At 43.0% G+C, this 23,009-nt stretch overlaps 1 protein-coding gene across 2 annotated transcripts; it reads right to left on the bottom strand.

Annotated features, from left to right (window-relative positions):
* Window positions 1-8,882: 8,882 nt before the first annotated feature.
* Window positions 8,883-22,438, bottom strand: LOC110535856 (folylpolyglutamate synthase, mitochondrial). Of its 2 annotated transcripts, none has more exons than XM_021621196.3 (15): window positions 22,277-22,438; window positions 21,113-21,244; window positions 18,479-18,532; window positions 18,274-18,338; window positions 17,739-17,853; window positions 14,570-14,647; window positions 14,398-14,459; window positions 14,187-14,289; window positions 13,986-14,063; window positions 13,730-13,877; window positions 13,513-13,596; window positions 13,233-13,383; window positions 12,874-12,949; window positions 12,639-12,705; window positions 8,883-12,398 (listed from the first exon to the last, which is right to left on the bottom strand). In XM_021621196.3, exons 1-15 carry the CDS (start codon window positions 22,382-22,384, stop codon window positions 12,016-12,018), a joined length of 1,704 nt encoding a protein of 567 aa, XP_021476871.3. In that variant the 5' UTR covers window positions 22,385-22,438; the 3' UTR covers window positions 8,883-12,015. The 2 variants fall into 2 exon arrangements, with proteins under 2 accessions (XP_021476871.3, XP_021476872.3); XM_021621197.3 differs by having other exon boundaries at window positions 21,914-22,387.
* Window positions 22,439-23,009: the final 571 nt, after the last annotated feature.

Below are 23,009 nucleotides of genomic sequence, written 5' to 3'. Positions count from 1 at the left end.
CTTTCTCTTCATTCATCTCTCCTGCTTGATTGTCTTTAACTTACTGAAACAATATCGAAATAGTTATATATCAGTGGGTACCAACAACAAACGCAACTGCTGATATGTGTCAAAAATAGACCATGAAACTGAACTCACTTTACAAGAGTTTTCTCTCAAATGTATTTGAGTTTTCTCTTTTACAAACATTTTAAGCCAGACCTTGATATCACTCTACCCTCCTGCCTTACAACAGTCCCAGGAGTGGTGGTGAGAGGTCCAGTCCAGGTTTAATGAGTGTACGCAGGGTCCATCAACGGCTAGCCGGGTCCTTTGTGAGTGGGGGGCTTATCCTGGAGCACTCTAACACCTAGCGGGACAGCGGAGCCCCCCCGTGGCAGCTGGGTCACCTCTCCGCCCTCCACCCCTCAGAACAGAGTCCTGAGCCCGGGCCTGGCTTAGTCACAGCATGCTGGGATTGGAACGACACAGAGTTTAATTAAACACTTGGCATCTGTTCAGGCCAGAGATAAGTCTATCTCCATCCACCCACACAGCCACACACAAACCCTACCTGCAGTCTGTGAGCCTGAGAGTGGCAGAGTGACAGACGGGGTCAGTGCTGAGCAGAGCACCTCTCAACATTCCTGCCTGGCAGGATCGCAGTTGCAACTTTCATTAAGCACCAAGACAAAAGAGAGAGAAGGACCTAAAGGCTGTCGCAGTTAGTCAGATGTTCGGGCCAACTCAATAGCCAGCACAGGCAGATGAAGAAAACAAGAGAAGACAATTAAAGTACTAAAGAATATATATTTGATCTGTTAGAATGGATGTTCTATAGTGGAAACAATTACAAGATCCCTTCACTGATCATCCATTTTGATCTTTGAAAAACGATGTGTTTATGGCAATTGGAGCGTTTTGAATATTTTCTTTCACCTTGCCTCTGTTACTTCTTTTTAATCTTCAGAGGGATAAAGGAAATGCTTTGTCTATCTAAGAGGATGTATGTTATTGTAGGACCCTGATCAGATTTAAAGCTGTGTCTGGGTGGGTTGTCCTGAGACATAGGCACAACCCCAGACAAACTGTTGTTTGTTATAAGTGGTCCACGGTCTGTGGGCAGACATGATTGATGAGGTTATCTTCTTCACCAGTGTGAGTAAAAAGACACATTTTTATGAAACTGGTGATATCCGTGGAAACATGTTCAGAATAAGTATATGAAGTTGATTAGGTTATTATTCAAAGTCTATGAAAATTGGTCATACATAGGGTCAACACGATGTTATGGATTAACATAAAAAGCGAATTATCCGACTGATAAGGCAGGAGCTTATTAGCGTTTAGCTTGCAAAAATCAGACATAATAAAGTAGTGAAACAAGATCTACTACAGAGAAGTAATGTACTATGGAAAAGCTATCCGGGGCACTCCGGGAATGGAGGATTGCGATGATAAGGGTAGTTATCCTACACCATAAAACAAAAATACTACCCAGATTAGTGCTAACAGCACAGCAAATCTGTCTGCCCACTATGGAGTTTCCAGCTTACCAGTGATATACCATACGGGCCATGCTGGGCCAGTGATCTAGGAGAGGCTTTAAGAGCCTTTAAGCTAAGTAGTCTGTGGGCAAACAAACATGACCATAAGACCATGAATAAAACACACACATGCCATGTGACATGACATCCCCTCTGTGCCTTTTCGATTACCATTGTGACAGGAAGCCCATTGAACCACACACTTTACAGCAGCATTGTATGGAAATGTGGTGAACCAATGACGGCTTCCTCTCTATCTAGAGGCTGGCCCTTCACATGGGTGGCACTGGCACTATGATAAAAGGAATCAACAGGTAGGTAGGCCTGTGTCTGGGTGCTGGCTTGCAGCTATAACAAGCAGGTTTTAACGGTGGGTCGTTTACAGGGGTGTGGGGCGATGAGGTGCCGCTAATGCTAATTCTGTCATTGGCAGATAATAGGGGTTTAAGGCAGTCTTTCTCAGCATACTGAATGTGCATCTATTAACACCTTTACTACCGCTACCACTGAGACGGAATCAAAGCATGCATGGGTGAGCCTTAGTGACAGAGCGATGGCCTCTCTGGAGCTGGGCTTTCATAGGCCAAATGTCATCCGACACGGCCCACAGATGGGGGGGACCCGCAGGATTTATGAGACTTCTTATAAAGGCCCAGACTGGAGCTTTATCTGCCTGCTCCAACACACACACTCTGCACTGTTTTCCCTAAAACACACACGTGCATGCATGCACACACACACACACACACACACACACAGAAGTACCAGTGATGCGCTCAATATGGAAGTGGTCAGATGAAGCACACGCGAAGCTATAAGACGGTGTTGCTAGTAAGGGAAAGGGGGATACCTAGTCAGTTGTACAACTGAATGCCTTCAAACGCAGACTGGGATATGTTCCGGGATTTATCCAGGACAGTCATGGGCTTCATCAATAAGTGCATAGATGACATCATCCTCAAAGTGTCTATACGAACGTATCCAAATCAAAAACCATGGATTACAGGCAAAATGCACACTGGGCTAAAAGCTAGAGCTAAAGCTTTACAAGGAATGGGACACGGACATGGACGCATACAAGAAAGCCCTCCGCTACGACCGACGACGAGACATCACACATGCAAAAGGACAAGTTAGGAGGAAGGTGGAATCCTATTACACCGACTCCAACGTTCGTCATGTGTATATGCAGGGCTAGCAGACAATGACGGTTTACAAAGGGAAACCCAGCCATGAGTTGAACAGCGATGCAGATCTCCCAAACGAGCTAAATGCCTTTAATGCTCGCTTCGAAGAATATTTATTTATTTATTTTATTTTACCTTTATTTAACCAGGTAGGCAAGTTGAGAACAAGTTCTCATTTACAATTGCGACCTGGCCAAGATAAAGCAAAGCAGTTCGACAGATACAACAACACAGAGTTACACATGGAGTAAAACAAACATACAGTCAATAATAAAGTATAAACAAGTCTATATACAATGTGAGCAAATGAGGTGAGAAGGGAGGTAAAGGCAAAAAAAGGCCTTGGTGGCAAGGTAAATACAATATAGCAAGTAAAACACTGGAATGGTAGTTTTGCAATGGAAGAATGTGCAAAGTAGAAATAAAAATAATGGGGTGCAAAGGAGCAAAATAAATAAATTAAATACAGTTGGGAAAGAGGTAGTTGTTTGGGCTAAATTATAGGTGGGCTATGTACAGGTGCAGTAATCTGTGAGCTGCTCTGATAGTTGGTGCTTAAAGCTAGTGAGGGAGATAAGTGTTTCCAGTTTCAGAGATTTTTGTAGTTCGCTCCAGTCATTGGCAGCAGAGAACTGGAAAGAGAGGCGGCCAAAGAAAGAATTGGTTTTGGGGGTGACTAGAGAGATATACCTGCTGGAGCGTGTGCTACAGGTGGGAGATGCTATGGTGACCAGCGAGCTGAGATAAGGGGGGACTTTACCTAGCAGGGTCTTGTAGATGACATGGAGCCAGTGGGTTTGGCGACGAGTATGAAGCGAGGGCCAGCCAACGAGAGCGTACAGGTCGCAATGGTGGGTAGTGTATGGGGCTTTGGTGACAAAACGGATTGCACTGTGATAGACTGCATCCAGTTTGTTGAGTAGGGTATTGGAGGCTATTTTGTAAATTACATCGCCAAAGTCGAGGATTGGTAGGATGGTCAGTTTTACAAGGGTATGTTTGGCAGCATGAGTGAAGGATGCTTTGTTGCGAAATAGGAAGCCAATTCTAGATTTAACTTTGGATTGGAGATGTTTGATATGGGTCTGGAAGGAGAGTTTACAGTCTAACCAGACACCTAAGTATTTGTAGTTGTCCACGTATTCTAAGTCAGAGCCGTCCAGAGTAGTGATGTTGGACAGGCGGGTAGGTGCAGGTAGTGATCGGTTGAAGAGCATGCATTTAGTTTTACTTGTATTTAAGAGCAGTTGGAGGCCACGGAAGGAGAGTTGTATGGCATTGAAGCTTGCCTGGAGGGTTGTTAACACAGTGTCCAAAGAAGGGCCGGAAGTATACAGAATGGTGTCGTCTGCGTAGAGGTGGATCAGAGACTCACCAGCAGCAAGAGCGACCTCATTGATGTATACAGAGAAGAGAGTCGGTCCAAGAATTGAACCCTGTGGCACCCCCATAGAGACTGCCAGAGGTCCGGACAACAGACCCTCAGATTTGACACACTGAACTCTATCAGAGAAGTAGTTGGTGAACCAGGCGAGGCAATCATTTGAGAAACCAAGGCTGTTGAGTCTGCCGATGAGGATGTGGTGATTGACAGAGTCGAAAGCCTTGGCCAGATCAATGAATACGGCTGCACAGTAATGTTTCTTATCGATGGCGGTTAAGATATCGTTTAGGACCTTGAGCGTGGCTGAGGTGCACCCATGACCAGCTCTGAAACCAGATTGCATAGCAGAGAAGGTATGGTGAGATTCAAAATGGTCGGTAATCTGTTTGTTGACTTGGCTTTCGAAGACCTTAGAAAGGCATGGTAGGATAGATATAGGTCTGTAGCAGTTTGGGTCAAGAGTGTCCCCCCCTTTGAAGAGGGGGATGACCGCAGCTGCTTTCCAATCTTTGGGAATCTCAGACGACACGAAAGAGAGGTTGAACAGGCTAGTAATAGGGGTGGCAACAATTTCGGCAGATAATTTTAGAAAGAAAGGGTCCAGATTGTCTAGCCCGGCTGATTTGTAGGGGTCCAGATTTTGCAGCTCTTTCAGAACATCAGCTGAATGGATTTGGGAGAAGGAGAAATGGGGAAGGCTTGGGCGAGTTGCTGTTGGGGGTGCAGTGCTGTTGACAGGGGTAGGAGTAGCCAGGTGGAAAGCATGGCCAGCAGTAGAAAAATGCTTATTGAAATTTTCAATTATGGTGGATTTATCAGTGGTGACAGTGTTTCCTATCTTCAGTGCAGTGGGCAGCTGGGAGGAGGTGTTCTTATTCTCCATGGACTTTACAGTGTCCCAGAACTTTTTTGAGTTAGTGTTGCAAGAAGCAAATTTCTGCTTGAAAAAGCTAGCCTTGGCTTTTCTAACTGCCTGTGTATAATGGTTTCTAGCTTCCCTGAACAGCTGCATATCACGGGGGCTGTTCGATGCTAATGCAGAACGCCATAGGACGTTTTTGTGTTGATTAAGGGCAGTCAGGTCTGGGGAGAACCAAGGGCTATATCTGTTCCTGGTTCTAAATTTCTTGAATGGGGCATGTTTATTTAAGATGGTTAGGAAGGCATTTTTAAAAAATATCCAGGCATCCTCTACTGACGGGATGAGGTCAATATCCTTCCAGGATACCCCGGCCAGGTCGATTAGAAAGGCCTGCTCGCTGAAGTGTTTCAGGGAGCGTTTTACAGTGATGAGAGGAGGTCGTTTGACCGCTGACCCATTACGGATGCAGGCAATGAGGCAGTGATCGCTGAGATCTTGGTTGAAGACAGCAGAGGTGTATTTAGAGGGGAAGTTGGTTAGGATGATATCTATGAGGGTGCCCGTGTTTAAGGCTTTGGGGAGGTACCTGGTAGGTTCATTGATAATTTGTGTGAGATTGAGGGCATCAAGTTTAGATTGTAGGATGGCTGGGGTGTTAAGCATGTTCCAGTTTAGGTCGCCTAGCAGCACGAGCTCTGAAGATAGATGGGGGGCAATCAGTTCACATATGGTGTCCAGAGCACAGCTGGGGGCAGAGGGTGGTCTATAGCAAGCGGCAACGGTGAGAGACTTGTTTTTAGAAAGGTGGATTTTTAAAAGTAGAAGTTCAAATTGTTTGGGTATAGACCTGGATAGTAGGACAGAACTCTGCAGGCTATCTTTGCAGTAAATTGCAACACCGCCCCCTTTGGCAGTTCTATCTTGTCTGAAAATGTTGTAGTTTGGAATTAAAATGTCTGAATTTTTGGTGGTCTTCCTAAGCCAGGATTCAGACACAGCTAGAACATCCGGGTTGGCAGAGTGTGCTAAAGCAGTGAATAGAACAAACTTAGGGAGGAGGCTTCTAATGTTAACATGCATGAAACCAAGGCTATTACGGTTACAGAAGTCGTCAAAAGAGAGCGCCTGGGGAATAGGAGTGGAGCTAGGCACTGCAGGGCCTGGATTCACCTCTACATCGCCAGAGGAACATAGGAGGAGTAGAATAAGGGTGCGACTAAAAGCAATAAGAATTGGTCGTCTAGAACGTCTGGAACAGAGAGTAAAAGGAGGTTTCTGGGGGCGATAAAATAGCATCAAGGTATAATGTACAGACAAAGGTAAGGTAGGATGTGAATACAGTGGAGGTAAACCTAGGTATTGAGTGATGAAGAGAGAGATATTGTCTCTAGAAACATCATTGAAACCAGGAGATGTCATTGCATGTGTGGGTGGTGGAACTAATAGGTTGGATAAGGTATAGTGAGCAGGACTAGAGGCTCTACAGTGAAATAAGCCAATAAACACTAACCGGAACAGCAATGGACAAGACATATTGACATTAAGGAGAGGCATGCTTAGTCGAGTGATCAAAAGGGTCCAGTGAGTGGAGAGGTTGGTTTAGGGTCACAGCGATTTAGACAGCTAGCCAAGCCAACCGGTAGCAAGCTAGCATAGGATGGAGTCTGTTGTTAGCCACCTCTTGCGTTCGGTCAGTAGATTAGTGGGGTTCCGTGTGGTAGAGGGGATTAATCCAAATCACACAACAACAAAAATAAGAACAATAGATATAGTTATAGAGGCCCGAGAAGAAAACATAATAATTCAAATAAATAAATTGTCCGATTGTCTATTCAGATAGCAGCCGGAAAGACAGCTAACGGTTAGCGGGCCGCAGATGGGCGTTCCGGTAACGTCGCGACAGAGGAGCCAGCCGGATCTCCTTCAGGTAGATAACGTCGGCAGTCCGGTTGTGAAGGCCCGGTGGGGCTCCGCGTAGGCAGTGAAACGGGTCCGGATAGGTGACTGCAGCCCAGGAGTGAATGATGGAACTCAGGCGTGATTGAGGGAGCTGGCTAGCACCGGAACAATCGATGTTTGCTCCGGAATCGACGAAAGCCGACTGTCACACGGATAGCAGCTAGCTAGCTGTGAGATCCGGGTATGAATGTCCAGAGAGCAGTTGAAATCCAGGGACATGGAGAGAAAAATTGGTCCGGTATGTTCCGTTCCGAGCCGCGCTGCGCCGCGCCGTACAAAACTGGCGATAGATTTTCGATAGATTTTCGAACTAAAGGACAGCCGATGACCACAAACCGTGGTTAGCTTCTGATTAGCTTCTGGGCTAGCTCCTGGCTAGCTTCTGGCTAGTTTCTGGCCAGCCTCCTGGAGTTTCTGGCTAGCTTCCTGAAGGATTGCAGATCTGAGGTAAATAATACTTTTTTATAAATATAAATTGGTGAGGCTGGTTGCAGGAGAGTGTTTAGAAGATGAGTTGATGGAAAATAAAAATAAAATGTATGTGAAAAAAGTTGTAAATATATATATATACAGGACACGACAAGACGAGGACAAAAGACGTCTGAACTGCTATGCGATCTTGGATGAGAATGATGGATATAATTGTGGTGCTAGGACAATAACCTCTCCCTCAGCTTCAGTAAGACCAAGGAGCTGATCGTCAACTACAGGAGAAAGAGGGGAGAGCACGCCCCCATCCACATCGACAGGGCTGTAGTGGAGCGGGTCGAGAACTTCAAGTTCCTTGGCGCCACATCACTAAGGACTTAACATGATCCACACACATCCGCACAGTCATGAAGAGGGCACAGAAGCACCTCTTCCCCCTCAGGAGGCTAAAAAGATTTAGCATGGGCCCCCGGATCCTAAAAAAAGGTTTAGTTGCATCATCGAGAGCATATTGGCTGGCTGCATCCCTACAGTGCAAAAACAAAGCTACAGTGCAAAAACAAAGCTATGAGGTCGAAAGAATTGTCCGTAGAGCTCCGAGACAGGATTGTGTCTGGGGAAGGGTACCAAAACAATTCTGCAGCATTGAATGAATCCAAGAAAACAGTGGCCTCTATCATTCGTAAATGGAAGAAGTTTGGAACCACCAAGACTCTTCAAAGAGCTGGCCACCCGACCAAACTGAGCAAATTAGGGAGAAGGGCCTTGGTCAGGGAGGTGACCAAAAACCCAATGGTCACTCTGACAGAGCTGCAGAGTTCTTCTGTGGAGATGGGAGAACCTTCCAGAAGGACAACCATCTCTGCAGCACTACATCAATCAGGCCTTTATGGTAAAGTTGCCAGATGGAAACCACTCCTCAGTAAAATCACATGACAGCCCACTTGGAGTTTGCCAAAAGGTACCTAAAGGATTCTCAGACCATGAGAAACAAGATTCTCTGGTCTGATGAAACCAAGATTGAACTCTTTGATCTGAATGCCAAGCATCACGTATGGAGGAAACCTGGCACCATCCCTACGGTGAAGCATGGTGGTTTTTCAGGGGTAGGGACTGAGAGACTAGTCAGGATTGAGGGAAAGATGAACGGAGCAAAGTACAGAGTGATCCTTGATGAAAACCTGCTCCAGAGCACTCAGGACCTCAAACTGGGGCAAAGGTTCACCTTCCAACAGGACAACGACCCTAAGCACACAGCCAAGACAAAGCAGGAGTGGCTTCGGGAAAAGTCTCTGAATGTTCTTGAGTGACCCAGCCAAAGCCTGCACTTGAACCTGAATCGAACATCTCTGGAGAGACCTAAAAATAGTTGTGCAGCCAGACAGAGCTTGAGGGGATCTGCGGAGAAGAATGGAAGAAACTCCCCAAATACAGGTGTGCCAAGCTTGTAGCGTCATACCTAAGAAGACTCAAGGCTGTAATAGCTGCCAAAGGTGCTTCAACAAAGTACTGAGTAAAGGTTCTGAATACTTATGTAAATGTGATATTTCAGTTGTTTATTGTTACTACATTTGCAAACATTTAAAAAATAAAAAATAAACGTTTTTTGCTTTGTCATTATGGGGTATTGCATGTAGAATGATGAGGGGGGAAAACGACTTCATCCATTTTAGAATAAGGCTGTAATGTAACAAAATGTGGAAAAAGTCAAGGGGTCTGAATACTTTCCGAGCACACTGTAGGTCCATTCTTGTTTATTTATTTTATTCCCCTCTACAATTGTTGTTTTCATTTGGAAACTCTGCATTATTCGAAAGAGCTTGTAAGCAAGCATTTCACAGTAAAGTCTACATGAGTTGTATTGGCGCATGTAACCAATTGCAATTTGATTTGTTGGAGACGCACTCTGAGCAAAACCTTAGTGAAGCTGCTGAACTTCAATTCAAGCCTGACCCTAAACTATTTGACAATGCCTTGTGACCCACAGCTCTACTGGGCTCACAGTTTTGACTAGCATTTTAAATGTGGGTAGAGCAGAGGACTGGAGGGCATTCAGACTCCATTGGACAGATAATCCACCAGTTACCTTTGTTGCCTCATATTCGTCTTAATGCGTCCACAGCACTGAATAAAAAAAAAAAATCTGCATTAAAACCAACTTTCCATTGTCTCCTAAGTCACTGCAGTAGTTGCAGTGCTGCCACCTCACAGAGTAATGAGCCTCTGATACAGTATAAGTGCAGCGTTGCAGTTCACTCACTGCCACTACCAGGGCTTTAGCCAAGGACCTGTCCTGGGAGTACCTGCTGTAATCGGATTCTAAGTAGTACAATCTTCTTAAACAGCAGCGGTGCTGCAGTATTCCATTGAAGGGGAAAAGGAGCCCTCTGTCAATTTGCTAGCACCAGATAGTATCCTCATCAAAACTTCAGAATTCGTCTGTTGCCTCTATATTCCTATTGACTAAATGTATTGTAATTTATGTTCAATGTAACAGCCTATTGGGCCATCTTTTTAGCTTCATTGTTTGTTTGGTGTAAATTATGTTTTGTTTCTTCGATGTGGTTGTCACAAAGGCTTTCAATCTGCTGAAACTTTCAGTCCAGCAGCAATATCCAATGCACCTGAGAGTATGGCTACATCTCTGAGCTTAGCATAAAAATGTTTAGTGATTCGTAGAACAGTTTCATTAAATGCCACCAGTCATGTGGTCCCTTTAACGTTGAAGCAGATTGTATGACCTGTCTCTGGTCATCTTGATGAGAGGCTAATAAGCAGGAGCGAGGCCCTGAACCCACACAAACGTCCCACTTTCAACCCCTTCTCTCCCAGACTTGGCCATCATGCTAACCCCCTCAGATGCTGAAGTAATGAAAGGATTCATCCAGGATAAGGGGATTTGAGCAAACTTCCTCTCATTATATTTTGAAGGTAATGCTAATGGCAAAATATTGCAGTCCATTTAGCTTTTAAGATTGTGTTTGTCTGTAAGCTTACCTAAGACATTACCGGGAATTAATTCACGGAGGTGGCATGCAGACAGAGACACACAGGCATGTTGTTCTGTTTCAGTGCAACTCTGGAAAAGGTCAGTGAATATGTGGAGGTCTGTATCTATGAACAGTCAATGCTAGGCTAGTTTACAAATTAACATTAAACAACCAATTAATATACAGTACCTGTCAAAAGATTGGACACATCTACTCATTCAAGGGTTTTTATTTATTTTACTATTTTCAACATTGTAGAACAATAGAAAATAGAAAAATACATCAAAACTATGAAATAACACATATGGAATCATGTAGTAACCAAAAAAGAGTTAAACTAATACATTTTAGATTTGAGATGCTGGCAGCCCTAGAGTTACCAGCCTCAGAAATTGCAGCCCAAATAAATGCTTCTCAGAGTTCAAGTAACAGACAGATCTCAACAACAACTGTTCAGAGGAGACTGCGTGATTCAGGCCTTCATGGTCGTATTGCTGCAAAGAAAACACTATTAAAGGATACCAGTATGAAGAGACTTGCTTGGGCCAAGAAACACGAGCAATGGACATTAGACTGGTGGAAATCTGTCCATTGGTCTGATGAGTCCAAATTTGCATTTTTATGTTCTAACCGCTGTGTCTTTGTGAGACGCGTAGTAGAACGGATGATCTCCGCATGTGTGGTTCCCACCTTGAAGCATGGAGGAAGAGGTGTGATGATGTGGGGGTGCCTTGCTGGTGACACTGTCAGTGATTTATTTAGAATTCAAGGCACACTTAACCAGCATGGCTACCACGGCATTCTGCAGTGCTACGCAATCCCATCTGGTTTGCGCTTAGTGGGACTACCATTTGTTTTTCAACAGAACAATGATGCAACACACCTCCAGGCTGTGTAAGGGCTATTTGACCAAGGAGAGTGATGGTGCTGCATCAGATGACCTGACCACCACAATCGGCCGACCTTAACCCAAATGAGATGTTTTGGGATGAGTTGGACTGCAGAGTGAAGAAAAAGCAGCCAACAAGTGCTCAGTATATGTGGGAACTCCTTCAAGACTGTTGGAAAAGCATTCCTCATGAAGCTGGTTCAGAGAATGCCAAGAGTGTGCAAAGCTGTCAACAAGGCAAAGGGTGGCTACTTTGAAGAATCCAAAATATATTTTGATTTGCTTAATGCTTTTTTGGTTACTACATAACTCTATATCTGTTCTTTCATTGTTTTGATGGCTTCACTATTATGTAGAAAATAGTAAAAATAAAGAAAAACCCTTGAATGAGAAGGTGTCCAAACGTTTGACTGGTACTGTTAAAGTATTCATTCACAACTATGTACAAATTCATACATGCTTTGATTTTCATTATGTACATTGGTCAAAGCGATAATTCAAAGAGTAAATACAATTCAAAACCATTGTAATTCAATCACCCTGAGAAAATCATTCAACTTGACCTGCTGACACAGTACAGCACAGCTTCGTAGTATGAAAGCCCAGGGATCCTGCACTGAGGACAGAGCAAATTGAGTGCACCACACTGGACAAGAAGCACACATCTATTCAAGAAGACCCTAAGCTGTAAACACCTAAAATATAATACCTGTCAAACATTGAGCGTATCTCAATGTCCTACAAAATTCCAAGCCAGACTGATGGGCCAATTGTTGGGCCAATAGTTAATTAGGAGTCTAGCGAGGGGTCCAGGTATTTCAGCACCCCTCCTACTAGGTGTAGACTACCTGTAACCAGGACAGAGACCTGGGCTGCCTCTCTCAATGGTTCTGCTTTTGCTGTGACACTGGGCTGTGCTGGAAGATAGGGGCTCCCTGCAGTAGCCAGCACAGCGTCCCTTCCCTGGCTGATCCACTGGAGGGCGCTGAGGATGCAAGGGAAGACCATGGTGTGGGTCCTGGTCTTGGCCAGCAAGGGGAGCCTGTCCTTTATCAGCAGCTCAGACTCAGACCCCTGCTTAGTCTCTGTCCCGCTCAGGCTCTGCCAGCTGATCTGGTTGTCAAGGCAACGGGTCAGCATGTTCTCCACAGACACATTGAAATTCTGCTGATCTGAAAAAGAGCAGAGCAAGCAAAGAAAGTGAAGGACTGCACACACACCTCTCATACATTTCTCACAGCTGGACAATGAATGTGGTAGCATTTTTTTTACACAGCCAAAAAAAGGTTGAATATTTTTCCTAACTTATGTATGTTATATATGTTTCATATTCTTTGTGGCAATTATGTACCAGAAAATTGCAATTTCTTTGCAGCTGTCTGTTAAAACCCCAAACATAGAAGTAAACTCACCTGCATTGTTTTCTGTAATAGTTTCAGTGATGTTGGGACAAAACACAGCAAAATCAAACTGGCATGGCTGCAGGGACAACAAAGGGAGACGATGTTAGACATTTATTCTATTTCAGGGTTTGATCTGTTTGTGCTTCTTTAGGTGCTGTACAAAAGTTACATTCCGGCCAGAGCTACAGAATAGAGCAGCAGACAGCAGTATCTGTGTATCTGATCCCAGACCTGTAGTACTCACCTCTAGGAGTTTGAGCATGGCAGCAGAGTCCCTCTCTCCTGTGGTGTTGAACAGCAGTACTCGGATCACAGGGCCCCTGTCACACACACACAGTGAGTAGGCCTACTCAGAGATGCTGTCTATCAAAGAATGACATAGTCAAATCTGACCGTGAAATGAATGGACGGTAAATTTGACACAAAATGTAGTATCGAATCTATATGAGTGTCAAATCTCACATAAATTCTGAGATGGTGTGTGCTGATGTTTGCGTGCATGCTACTATTTCTCACAGTCATATAGGCCTACAGTTTTCTACAATCATATGACCAACTAAGGCCCCTGTCTGTGGGCCCCCTAGAGGCCAGGCAAAGACTAACCTGTTGCTACTCTCTTCCTGCTGGATCTCCTGGCTGAACCAGTGTACACAGGCCTGCATGCTGCCCGTGGTGTGGGCTCCGTCCAGGTAGTAGGTGACAGGACCATGCCTCAGAGTCTGAGTTCTTCCAGGCCACTCTGTCGCCTCCAAGCCTGGAGACAGAGGGAGGGAGATGAGTGGAGAAGTAAGGGAAGGGTGAGACAGATCCTTTTTCATGTTGTGCTTTCAGGCACAGGTGTTTAATTATCTGGATGTTTCATGGGTGAGAGTATGCTACCAACCTTTGACCATGATGGGGCTGGGCTTAAAGGCCTTTGCCTGGGAGACCAGCCTGTTCTCCACTATCGGGGCAGCAAGCTGATCATCTGAAAGTCAGTAGAGTCCCACAGTAACTTACTGAACCTCATCACGATTGGAACGTGTACTGTTATCTTGAGCAATATCTTCCTATACTAGCTAGAATAACATTGTCCTTCTGTGTGACACACACATACACACCAGACTGTCTGTAGCGCTGTAGCCAGGTCTTGCTGAGCTGCAGGGCGAGTGATGCGTTGCAGCGCTGCTGTTGTCCAGCCAGGCCCAGACTCAGAGGGCCAGCCGCAGACTCATACTGCTCCAGATCTGGACAAACCCACAGAGGACACTACACAACATAGGGGGTCAGAAAAAGCATCTGTAATATGAGCACGTTCAAACAAACACATAGCAAATCCATCCACATTCAGGAGGAGAAAAGGCCCCAGTCACTCACCCCTATCTCTTTGGCTCTGTCCTGTAGAACAGTCATGGGCCTATCTAGCTGCTTGACAGTGAACACGGGCACCCCTGGCTGGGGAGGAATAATACTTTATTCAACTACATTCACCCCCTTCAGACAGGCTATAGATAGTACATACTGTACACAGTGCATATAGTAGGTTGACCTCACCAACACAACATGCATTACTCTCACCTTAAATATGCCTGCTTTCTGCCAGGCGATCTCCTCTATGGTGTTTCCTAGTATACTTGTATGATCAATTCCTAAGGAGGATATCCCACAAACCCACGGCTTCCTGTACGTCAAATGTCAGAAAGGGAAAGAAGTGATAACAGATTCTGTAACTAATCAATCGTATGTTTGACTTTGATAGTACATCCTCTATGATATGCAGCAAAATTACCTGATGATGTTCGTACAGTCATAGGCCCCTCCAATCCCAACCTCAATAACAGCTAAATCAACCTGTTGTATGAAGAGATACTGCTCAGAATGGTTTACAATGTTCATCCTTGATTTGGTTATTAGTACATGTGTAAACAAACTGTACATGTGACAGGGTATGTGAATGTTACCCTCTCCTGTAGGAAGACATGGAACGCCAGGATGGTGAGGAAGCGGAAATAGGCCGGCATATTAACTCCATGGGAGTCCTGAGGATCAGTGCAGTGACACAGTCATAACAGGGAAAGGTCAGAGTTTCTTTGAGGCTGGTGGGCTACATCAGGGTTCATTCTTCAACACTACACTCTCAGAAAGAAAGGGTATGGTTAGGGTACATTATTGTTCCCTGGGGTACAAAAATATCAAAATACACATAAAGTACCTTCAGAGGTGCACATACAGTATGTACGTGTACGTGCGAATAATCTAGTATAATGGTACATTTTTGTACCCAATATTTTGAATATGGAAGTGTTGTACCAGAGGTGTTGTACCAGAAGTGTTGTACCAGAAGAGTTGTAACAGAAGTGTTGTACCAGAAGTGTTGTACCAGAGCTGTTGTACCAGAGCTGTTGTACCAGAGGTGATGTACCAGAAGTGTTGTACCAGAGGTGTTGTACCAGAGGTGTTGTACCAGAAGTGTTGAACCAGAAGTGTTGTACCAGAAGTGTTGTACCAGAAGTGTTGTACCAGAAGTGTTGTACCAGAAGTGTTGTACCAGAAGTGTTGTACCAGAGGTGTTGAACCAGAAGTGTTGTACCAGAAGTGTTGTACCAGAAGTGTAGTACCAGAAGTGTTGTACCAGAGGTGTTGAACCAGCTTAAGCCGTCCAAAGAGATTGATCGGGATCTTAAGCGCTTACAAATTCATAACAAATTGTACAAATTGACGTTTGTAACAGATCATACTAATTGCAGGAAACATATATACAGTACATACATAGAAATAAACAATTACATTAATAATTGATTAATTGATATTTGACCATTAATTTCTGCAAAACGTGCAGTGTTGATGGAGTTGTTGTCGCTTGCTAATGTTAGCCAACTAGTTATCTTATTCAATCCCCAAACACCATGCTAGATCCGAGTGGGCCAGTTCGTTTTGCATGGCCCGGTACACTTAGATAGCTGGCTATCTTATTTGATAATCTACTAGCAACATAAAATTACGCATCTCTTTGGGCACTTTAGTACCTACTACTTACACGATTCGCCTCCATCACCAAAGCCACCAACAGGCTGTTCCTTTCTTGACGTCAAAGCCGCAATGTCTTGTTGGTTTATGAGGTTTTTTGTTGAATGCCGAATTTGGCCCGCGGTTGGTTTTATTTGGCCCCCAAAGTTTTCAGATAATTTTTTTATATTTTATTATTGTTATTATTGTTAGATATAATAGACTGTAAAAACACCAGGAAATCAGCTCCAAGTGATTTTAATTTAATAAATCTGTTCCCAAGTAATCCCAAGCAAAGGAGAGAGACACATGATCGTATACAAATGTATGAAAGGTTTGGAATTATTAGGTTTTAGTCAAACATTATACAGTATTTGTTTGGGCTTCTTGCAGTCAATATATTTATAATTATTATTTATTATTTTAGTCATTTTGTAGACACACTTATCCAGAGCGACTTACATGAGAAATTAGGATTCAAATATTGTATTTTCAGCTGTTTGAATCTGGTATGCAAAACAGAAAGTAAAAGACGCAACAAAAAAACGTAAGAACCAAAGCATAGAAATAGCGCACATAGAAAAAATCTAGACCTGCTTTCAATGAGAATGACAGATCTATAACACACATTTATATGTGAATTTGGTTGAGTCGCCCAAAAAGTTAAACATTGCAGCTTTAAAAGGAACAAACGGCTTTGTCACTGCGGTGGTACCCTAAAACGGCAAATTTGTCTATTTTAAGGTACAAACTGTAAGGGTACACTTATGTGCAGCTGAAGTTGGAAGTTTACATACACTTAGGTTGGAGAATTAAAACTTGTTTTTCAACCACTCCACAAATTTCTTGTTAACAAACTATAGTTTTGGCAAGTCGGCTACTTTGTGCATGGCATAATTTACATAATTTGTGTCAATTGGAGGTATACCTGTGGATGTATTTCAAGGCCTACCTTCAAACTCAGTGCCTCTTTGCTTGACATCATGGGAAAATCAAAAGAAATCAGCCAAGACCTCAGAAAAAAAGTGTAGACCTCCACAAGTCTGATTCATCCTTGGGAGCAATTTCCAAACACCTGAAGGTACCATGTTCATCTGTACAATAAATTGTACGCAAGTATAAACACCATGGGACCACGCAGACGTCATACCGCTCAGGAAGGAGATGCATTCTGTCTCCTAGAGATGAACGTACTTTGGTGCGAAAAGTGCAAATCAATCCCAGAACAACAGCAAAGGTCCTTGTGAAGATGCTGGAGGAAACAGGTACAAAATTATCTATATCCACAGTAAAATGAGTCCTATATCGATATAACCTGAAAGGCCGCTCAACAAGGAAGAAGCCACTGCTCCAAAACCGCCATAAAAAAAGCCAGACTACGGTTTGCAACTGCACATGGGGACAAAGGTCGTAATTTTTGGAGAAATGTCCTCTGGTCTGATGAAACAAAAATAGAACTGTTTGGCCATAATGACCATCGTTGTGTTTGGAGGAAAAAGGAGGAGGCGTGCAAGCCGAAGAACACCATCCCAACCGTGAAGCAGGGGGTGGCAGCATCATGTTGTGGGGGTAAAATAGAACATTTGTGGGCATAACTGAAAAAGTCTGTGCGAGCAAGGAGGCCTACAAACCTGACTCAGTTACACCAGCACTGTCAGGAGGAATGGGCCAAAATTCACCCAACTTATTGTGGGAAGCTTGTGGAAGGCTAATCGAAACATTTGACCTAAGTTATACAATGTAAAGGCAATGCTACCAAATACTAATTGAGTGTATGTAAACTTCTGACCCACTGGGAATGTGATGAAAGAAATAAAAGCTGAAATAAATAATTCTCTCTACTATTATTGTGACATTTCACATTCTTCAAATAAAGTGGTGATCCTAACTGACCTAATACAGGGATTTTTTTTACTAGGATTAAATGTCAGGAATTGTGAAAAATGAGTTTAAATGTACTTAGCTAAGGTGTATGTAAACTTCAGACTTCATCTCTACCTACTGTATAACTAATGTTACAATGGATGCACCTTACAGGATACAACTACAGTGACAAGTGTTTGTACCCATTTAAGTACAATTTGTTACCTTTTATCTGAGAGTCTATATGAAGACATACTGTACCTTTGTAGCATCTAACTGGGTAAAGACCTCCCAGAAGTATTTGGTGAAGAGCTCTTTGCTGATTGGTTGTCCATTGATGCGTATTCTCTCTCTGACCTGTACCAGGTGTGGTGAGCTGTAAGGAACAGATGACATTCATAATGTTCACAGTAGGAGTGCCACCACATCTCTGACTGTATGTTAGGTGACATAATATTGTGTGTGTGTGATAAGAATGTTCACATAGCATTGTACAAGCAAGCCAACAGGTCATATTTTAGCCATATTTTCCCAAATGGTACAGTTAAGCTTTCTTTATAATTTGAGCACTTCAAAGCAGGCACACTTGTAACAACACAGGTTAATAATTAATTGGGCAAAGACCTAACAAGTCAAAGTTCAGTATAGGGATACCAGTGCTTCTCCATGCGCAAAAACCCTGAGACTGAACTTCCCGATGCAACAGGTAAAAAAAACGACAAACGAAACATAAGCTTGAACGCACATACTGAGGGAGAACACACCAACACCTGTCTTCTTCAGTTATATACTATACCTGTAAAACCCAGTCCGAAAGCCATAGTCCCTGAGGATTCTCTCAGTAAAGGCACATGTTGATCCCTGAAAGAGCAGAAAGAGAGAGTAAGCAAGTCTTACATTACTTCTATTGTATTTCATGTATTATTGTACTTCATACACATGTCAAAATAATATTTTAGAAAAGCCTTGTCATTTTGTCACACAAAAAATACCATGTTTACCTTGCCCTTGGTGCCTGTCACATGGATTATATTGAGGTGGTCCAGCTTGTCTACCTAAAACAACATCCAGCCGTGGAGTAGTGAGAGCGGCCCCTATGTCTCATAAGTCAACGGGCCAAGAGAGGCAGTCAACAGATCAAGTAACAGGAGTCGCCAGTGAGGGAATAGAGATTAGCATGTAATGATGCTCAGAATATATAAATATATATACAGTGCCTTGCGAAAGTATTCGGCCCCCTTGAACTTTGCCACATTTCAGGCTTGTGGAGGACTACAATTTATTTTCTTAGGTCTTGGCTGATTTCTTTTGATTTTCCCATGATGTCAAGCAAAGAGGCACTGAGTTTGAAGGTAGGCCTTGAAATACATCCACAGGTCCACCTCCAATTGACTCAAATGATGTCAATTAGCCTATCAGAAGCTTCTAAAGCCATGGCATAATTTTTTGAAATTTTCCAAGCTGAAAAATTACTTGTGTCATGCACAAAGTACATGTCCTAACCGACTTGTCAAAACTATAGTTTGTTAACAAGAAATGTGTGGAGTGTTTGAAAAATGAGTTTTTATGACTCCAAACTAAGTTTATGTAAACTTCCGACTTCAACTGTATATGTCATGATATAAAGGGATGCGTGAGATCAGCAACGCAAGTTTCGGTGCTGGGGTTTTTGTCACTGGTTATTTAGACAAATCACGATTTTGCAGGTGTTAGCATCTTTCAAATTTTGGAAGGGGAGGGGACATTTGGCCCATAGACTTGCCTGTAACTTGCAAAGAGAGAGGGCGGAGCTCTTCGTTCTGGTTATGATCCTCGTTCCATCTTTTGTGTCACGTATGGACACAGAACTTAGCATCTGACTAGTTTCGCAAGATTTTAGTTCTGGGTTAACCAATTTTAACGTGGACCTTTTTCGCAACGAATACCTTACAGTAGATACAGTGCCTTGCGAAAGTACTCGGCCCCCTTGAACGTTGCGACCTTTTGCCACATTTCAGGCTTCAAACCTAAAGATATAAAACTGTATTTTTTTGTGAAGAATCAACAACAAGTGGGACACAATCATGAAGTGGAACGACATTTATTGGATATTTCAAACTTTTTTAACAAATCAAAAACTGAAAAATTGGGCGTGCAAAATTATTCAGCCCCTTTACTTTCAGTGCAGCAAACTCTCTCCAGAAGTTCAGTGAGGATCTCTGAATGATCCAATGTTGACCTAAATGACTAATGATGATAAATACAATCCACCTGTGTGTAATCAAGTCTCCGTATAAATGCACCTGCACTGCGATAGTCTCAGAGGTCCGTTAAAAGCACAGAGAGCATCATGAAGAACAAGGAACACACCAGGCAGGTCCGAGACACTGTTGTGAAGAAGTTTAAAGCCGCATTTGGATACAAAAAGATTTCCCAAGCTTTAAACATCCCAAGGAGCACTGTGCAAGCGATAATATTGAAATGGAAGGAGTATCAGACCACTGCAAATCTACCAAGACCTGGCCGTCCCTCTAAACTTTCAGCTCATACAAGGAGAAGACTGATCAGAGATGCAGCCAAGAGGCCCATGATCACTCTGGATGAACTGCAGAGATCTACAGCTGAGGTGGGAGACTCTGTCCATAGGACAACAATCAGACGTATATTGCACAAATCTGGCCTTTATGGAAGAGTGGCAAGAAGAAAGCCATTTCTTAAAGATATCCATAAAAAGTGTAGTTTAAAGTTTGCCACAAGCAACCTGGGAGACACACCAAACATGTGGAAGAAGGTGCTCTGGTCAGATGAAACCAAAATTGAACTTTTTGGCAACAATGCAAAACGTTATGTTTGGCGTAAAAGCAACACAGCTGAACACACCATCCCCACTGTCAAACATGGTGGTGGCAGCATCATGGTTTGGGCCTGCTTTTCTTCAGCAGGGACAGGGAAGATGGTTAAAATTGATGGGAAGATGGATGGAGCCAAATACAGGACCATTCTGGAAGAAAACCTGATGGAGTCTGCAAAAGACCTGAGACTGGGACGGAGATTTGTCTTCCTACAAGACAATGATCCAAAACATAAAGCAAAATCTACAATGGAATGGTTCAAAAATAAACATATCCAGGTGTTAGAATGGCCAAGTCAAAGTCCAGACCTGAATCCAATCGACAATCTGTGGAAAGAACTGAAAACTGCTGTTCACAAATGCTCTCCATCCAACCTCACTGAGCTCGAGCTGTTTTGCAAGGAGGAATGGGAAAAAATGTCAGTCTCTCGATGTGCAAAACTGATAGAGACATACCCCAAGCGACTTACAGCTGTAATCGCAGCAAAAGGTGGCGCTACAAAGTATTAACTTAAGGGGGCTGAATAATTTTGCACGCCCAATTTTTCAGTTTTTGATTTGTTAAAAAAGTTTGAAATATCGAATAAATGTCGTTCCACTTCATGATTGTGTCCCACTTGTTGTTGATTCTTCACAAAAAAATACAGTTTTATATCTTTATGTTTGAAGCCTGAAATGTGGCAAAAGGTCGCAAAGTTCAAGGGGGCCGAATACTTTCGCAAGGCACTGTATATATATTTGAGAGTGTGCAGATTGTGTGATGGCAGTCTAGATACTGGTTTCAGTGTGTCTGTTGGTCACTCACTGTGAGGCCTGTACGATGGAGGAAGCCCCGCATGGCCTGGAGCTGTAGCTCAGGTAGCTCACTCTGCTCCCTCCGCACCTGATCCAACACACTCACATTGGTCTGCAAGGTGTTCAGAGCACACACTGCTTCCTGCACGCACACACGCACACACGTTTGTTTTATTATCCTTGTGGGGACACAAAAATGTATTCCAATTCAAAATCCTATTTTCCCAAATTCTTAAATCTAAACCTTAACCCTTAACCTAACCTAAGCCTAACCTTAATCCTAAACCCAACCTTAATCCGAAACCCCAACCCTAAACCTAACCCATAAGCCTAAAATAGCCTTTTTCCTTGTGGGGACTGGTGAAATGCCCCCACTTGTCTGAAAGTTCCTTGCTTTACTATCCTTGTGAGGACTCCTGGTCCACACAAGGATAATAAACCAAACCACACACACATGCATCCACAAACACACACACCAATAAGTACATATGGTTATGTGATAACATATTCATAAGATTTGAAAGAAATTACAAAGAAAGGAGTGATCTATCAGTTAATGACAGAATGTCTCACAACGTGTTCGAATGCAGCAGCTATGGAACTGTAGCAACCAATCAGAACCAGATACAACTGGCATGCAGTGAACGTCAACAATCTATTCACAGTGTACAATAATTGACTGAACTGGCAACTAAAAAGTGACCGATTTGAATCAATAATCAATTGTCTACTACTAAAATCTGTTACCTTTCACACATTATCTGACAATAAATCTGTCGGATATTTTTTTCACAAAATATAGAATACGCACATAAAAACCTTTAGTTCTCCTCAAGACGACAGATATTTCCATGGTGTTATGTCAGCAGCTGTATAATAAGGCTATCTGCTACATCAAATCCCAGTAGAAGCTGAACTTGAAGCCAAGAAGTAGACGACTGCTATAGTCCCTGCAACATTGTGAGTGTAACTGGCATGCCACTTTGGCCCGAGACATCAATACTGGAGTGGAGTGGAGTGGCCAGGTTCTCAACTTTTTCAGCATGCAGCGTGCCAATTGTTGGCATACGATTTGCAGCCTCGTAAAGTGTGATGTCAAAGGGGCTTACAGAAAGCGCGCCTTCAGTCACCCAGGCTATATTGTAGAAAAGTAAGTAAAATACAATCCACGTACCTCATAATCCATTATGAAAAGCCCAGTAGATGAGGTTGAGAAGTGTAGTCCTGCCTGGTCCTTAGTGTGCCCTAAGAATGACAGTGTGACCAGAGAGTAGCGAACCATGACAGACTTGATTAGGAAACTTGCAGTCAGCAGCAGCACGAGGCATTATGCAATGGTGTGGTAGTCTCTGCCAAGTCAATTATTGGTGAATTTATTGATAGTTTTTTTTAGTAAGGTGATGATTAACCCACAAAGCTTGATAGAACTAAGTATTCAAACACACCAGGTTGACCATCATTTTTGAGGTTTGAATTACTATTTTCTTTTCATGACAACCAGCGCTACAAGTAGAATACGAAACAATTTGACATAAATATTTGTCTTCATGAGTTGTATTGGCAAATGCCAATAATAAAATGAAGTCAGCCAAAGCAAAAACCGGATTTGTTTTTATTTACAGTGAGCTCCAAAAGAATTGGGACAGTGACACATGTTTGGTTGTTTTGGCTCTGTACTCCAGGACTTTGAAATTATACATCGACTATGAGGTTAAAGTACAGACTGTGATATTTAATTGAAGGGTATTTTTATCCATATCGGGTGAACTGTTTAAAAATTACAGCACTCTTTCTACGTGGTCCCCCCATTTTAGGGAACCAAAAGTATTGAGACAAATTCCCTTGTATGTGTATTAAAGTTGTACAAAGTTAAATATTTAGTCTCATATCCATATCATGCAATGATT

This window comes from Oncorhynchus mykiss, chromosome 11 (assembly GCF_057628025.1).
Source record: "Oncorhynchus mykiss isolate SJ-2025 chromosome 11, ASM5762802v1, whole genome shotgun sequence".
In the NCBI taxonomy this organism is placed as follows: Eukaryota; Metazoa; Chordata; class Actinopteri; order Salmoniformes; family Salmonidae; genus Oncorhynchus; species Oncorhynchus mykiss.
This window is presented reverse-complemented; position numbering and strand designations above follow the sequence as displayed.